Source organism: Bactrocera latifrons, unplaced genomic scaffold, assembly GCF_001853355.1.
Source record: "Bactrocera latifrons isolate USDA-ARS-PBARC rearing strain unplaced genomic scaffold, ASM185335v1 scaffold_454, whole genome shotgun sequence".
Classification (NCBI taxonomy): domain Eukaryota; kingdom Metazoa; phylum Arthropoda; class Insecta; order Diptera; family Tephritidae; genus Bactrocera; species Bactrocera latifrons.
Window position 1 is genome coordinate 130868 of NW_017537106.1, and position 4355 is coordinate 135222.

At 38.6% G+C, this 4355-nt stretch overlaps 1 protein-coding gene across 1 annotated transcript; it reads right to left on the minus strand.

Annotated features, from left to right (window-relative positions):
* Window positions 1-1858: 1858 nt before the first annotated feature.
* On the minus strand, window positions 1859-2728 carry LOC108973082. Its single transcript, XM_018940103.1, has one exon. The coding sequence runs from the start codon at window positions 2726-2728 to the stop codon at window positions 1859-1861; it is 870 nt and encodes a 289-aa protein (XP_018795648.1).
* Between the last annotated feature and the right edge of the window lie 1627 nt (window positions 2729-4355).

The window sequence follows — 4355 nt, forward strand, 5'->3', positions numbered from 1 at the left end:
TTAGAGTTGCGTTGGCTCCAACGTGAGCGAGGTCGTGAACATTGTGTAAAATCTGCTTACAAATCGTATGCGGTACGATGGGTCTAACTTGGCTCATTGAGACATCGCAATGTAATGTGGCGTTGCTGTCTTCTAATCTGAAATGTTTAAGTTGTAAGGAGTGTTTTATCTTACCATTAACAAGTGCTTAAATGTTTAAGTCAGATTTTTGTTCGTTGGCCATATCAGTGTAGTTGATTGATGTTATAGTGTTGATACGCGACAATATATCTGCAGTTTGGTTTTTTGAACCTGGAATGTGACGGATGTCTGTTGTAAACTGACTAATATAGTCAAGTTGTCTAATCTGACGAAGGGAACCTTTGTCGTTGCGCTTATGAAAAGAATAAATTAATGGTTTATGATCCGTATAAATGCATGTTTGATTGCCTTCGATTAGGAACTGAAAATGTTTTATGGCGAGATAGATTGCAAGAAGTTGTTTATCGTAAACTGAGTAATGCTTTTCTGTTTCGGTTAGACGACGTGAAAAATATCCAAGGGGTTCTGGTTCGTTATTTACTAATTGGTGAAGTACAGCTTCTACTGCGATATCGGATGCGTCTGTGAATAAAAGGAGTTGAGCACCAACATGAGGGTATGCTAAAGTTGCTGCATCGGCCATATTTTCAAAAGCGTTGATTGCTTCATCTGTCCAATCGATACGAGTTTTATCATYGCGTTTGTTTCCATTGATAAGTTTTTGTAGAACGATACATTTCGACGATTAATTGTTAGACCAGTTGCGCGGAGTCGTTGGAATATCAAGCGTATATGTTTCGCATGTTCCTCCATGTTTGCTGAAGCTATGCATATGTCRTCAACATAAGGAAAGGCGAAGTCAAGTCCTCGTAAGGCTTCATGCATGAGGCGTTGAAAAATTTGTGCTGCATTTCGTAGACCAAACGTCATACGAGTAAACTCATATAAACCGAATGGTGTTATTATGGCTGTTTTCTTTATGTTTTCCGGTCGAACAGGTATTTGATGGAATGCTCTTTGTAGATCGATCTTGCCAAAAACTGTTTTATCTCGTAGGATTGTTAAGCAGTCGTGAACAAACGGAATAGGATAACGGTCTGGAACGGTGATTTTATTGAGCGCACGGTAATCTCCACATGGTCGCCAATTGCCGTCTGCTTTGCGAACCATGCGAAGCGGACTAGCCCAATTGCTCTTCGAAGGGCGACACACGCCTATTTGCATCAGATATTCGAATTCAGTCCGTGCGGTTTCAAGTTTTTTGTGGTCGAGCTTTCGAGCTGTAATGGGTTGACCTTGAGTTTCAATTACGTGGCATACCTCAGTCTTTACTGGTTTTCGATCAARATTCATTTCTGTGAGGTCCTTAAATTCTTTGAGTACTTTTGCAAATGGACACTGTACGTCGAAAGCTTTTATCTGCATATTGAACTCAAGTTGTGAATAGCGCATGGCGCTTCGAGATTTGTCTTGTTGTCGATTAATTTGTTGCGTTTTAGATCGATGATCAAGTCGTAGTGACGAATAAAATCACTGCCAATAATTGATGTATTAACATCTGCAACCATGAAGCTCCACATGAATTTACGACGAAGGCCAAGATCCACGTGTTGGCATACTAAACAGTAAGTCTTTATTGGAGTACCATTGGCTGCGTATAACGTGACGTTTGTTGGGCGAAGATAATTAAAATTGTTTTTGCTTGGAAGAACACTATAGTCGGCACTAGTGCCTATGAGATATTTTACGTTTGATGACTGGTCCTTGATGAATAGTTGATTTACTGCTGCGTTGGGGTGATTGGTGTCGCTGGAGCATCGCTGACTGAAACTTCTAGTCATTCATGCTGGGTGTTGGTACCTTGTCGACGTAGACATGGACTACGGCATCGGTTGGCGGAGTCTCCGAACGTTTGATGGTACCAACATTCTTTCGTATTGCATGAGGAAGATCTTCGCTCACTCGATTGACTATGTCGTCGAAGAAATCTGCGACTAGTGTGTGAGCGACTGCGTTCTCGTGTGCGCATATTATCGAATTTGCATTGTAATTCGTGAGTTATATTTGATAGTTGAGGAATCGTGTCTTGTTGAGTCTGAGCTGTTGTGCTGGCGGCGTGATCCGATGATGAACAAATTTGACTCTGGGTTAACGTTTCCATAACAGCGTCAGCAACTGCAATTTGAACATCTATCGTACCTTCGCGTGGGATTACAGATGCTCTTATTAATTCCGGTAAGCGTTGGATACACATAGCTCGAAGAGTTTCTTCCGAAAAGGAATTTCCTGCCACTCGTCTCATGGCATTAAATAGTTGACTCGAGCGTTGATCACATAGTACCATCTCCTCCAATAATCGCTGAATTTTACGTTGATAACTTTCACCAAAATATTTGAGAAGTTCAGTCTTKAGAAACTCATACATGCCAATACCTGAGTTGGTAATACGTTGTGTATTTTCAGCGTTTTTACAGATTTGGGTAATGGTTGGTAGCGTAAGAGGATCTAACGTAGCCATCACATGGTAATAACGTTGAGCATCGCTGTTCATGTTACATGCCTTAAACCAATAGTCCACCGATGTGAACCATGCATCCATATCGTTTGGTGTTATGCGAGGCATCGGAATACGTTCATATGCTTCAGGTGCAGTATACCGTTTAAGAGGTGCAAACACACTGATGATCTGGAAACGGGATTGCATCATTTGTTCGCTGTTGTGATAACGGTACTATATTCGTCTGATTCCTAAACGGTATTTCGCTACCCTCTGTCCGCGCTGGCTTCGTGTGATGCTAAAAATCACAATAATATAAATAAATAATCTAAATGTATGACCGTATGACTTTGCTTTTCAGGTTGAATGTCATTGGCGCTCCAACTGCTTCCGTAGTGTCTAAATGATTCGGAGCCAACTGGAATTCCATCGCTGCCAGATTTGGTTTCACTTTCCACAGGTTGAAGATGTTCGTCCATTTTGAGTAAGCGTGGGGTTCAGAAAAAAATTATTAAAAATTTTACTTTTCGGACACCAATTGGGTGGTGATGCGGTACTAAGCGAGTCGTTGTTAACACTTCGATGGTCGTTGACGAACTATATTTCAATTTTGTGCTTTTGATCTTACATTCTTACATTTGTTAAGCTTTATGTGTGCATACAATGATCCGACTGACCGCAAACGACATCTGTCAAATATTAAAATACACACGTTCTTATGGACGGACCTATTTTGACAGCTGCACGACTGCACGACGGCAGGCCGACAGTTATCGTTCTCACTAACTTCAATTTTATCCTATATTTTCCAACGACAGTAGGAGGACAGTAGAGTTGACAGTAGAATGGAAGATAGAGAGATGAGGTAGAGTTGCCATCACCACAATATGTAAAATGTAAAATTATTCACATCTCTAGCAAACTTGACGTTATTTTACAAATAAAAGCATAAAATAAATTTAAAACAAATAAATTTACCTATTTACTTATATTTTGCTTAAAAATTTCACTTTGAACAAAATATTAAAATTTCACTGAAGTGCAAGGTATTAGTATGGCCACAACGAAATTGTGTACATGCAAAATGGACAACTACGTTGTTTTGTGTACATGCCGGCCATTGTTATGTTGCTGCCTTCTCACAAACGTTCATGTAGTAGGATTCACAACGCCGTTTTCAGTTCACTGTCGTGCTGCTGCAGTCTGTCGCGAGCATTGTGTTCCGCGCATTAGGGTAAATGACATAAAATGGCAGCTTTAGAAGTATGGTACGAATAATTATTATGTACAGTACAAATAAAAATTTGGAGTAATTATTATAATTAGTATAGAGGGGCGATCTCCATATATATATATATATACGTAATTTAATTCCCGCGACGAGGGAATTTAAAAAAAAAAATATGTTAAATAAAAACACGTGTGGTTCCTGTAGATTGCCAGATGATGATTCTGATTTACTAATATATATACATTTTTGACTTATTTACTTAATGTTAAAGCTAAAGCTGAAGTGTACGCATCAGCTTGATTGAATCCAGAACAAAGAGTTAATTACAATATTAGCTGAGACAGCAAATTCCAGCAGAACGTTAAGCGTTCTGTTTTCTTTACGATTGTTATTGTCATGCCTCCTTGTGAGGGCGAGCGATATTATTTTGATTATAATGGATTATTGGATTGGGAACGGAAAAAGTATATTGAATTCTTAAATAATTAAAAACATTAATTAAGATTTTAAGGTGTAATTGCAAAATGCAAAGATTCAATTTTATTTATTATATTATCTAATTTTAACAGTTTATTAGTTGTTTCAAAATATTCTAAAATTTTAAAA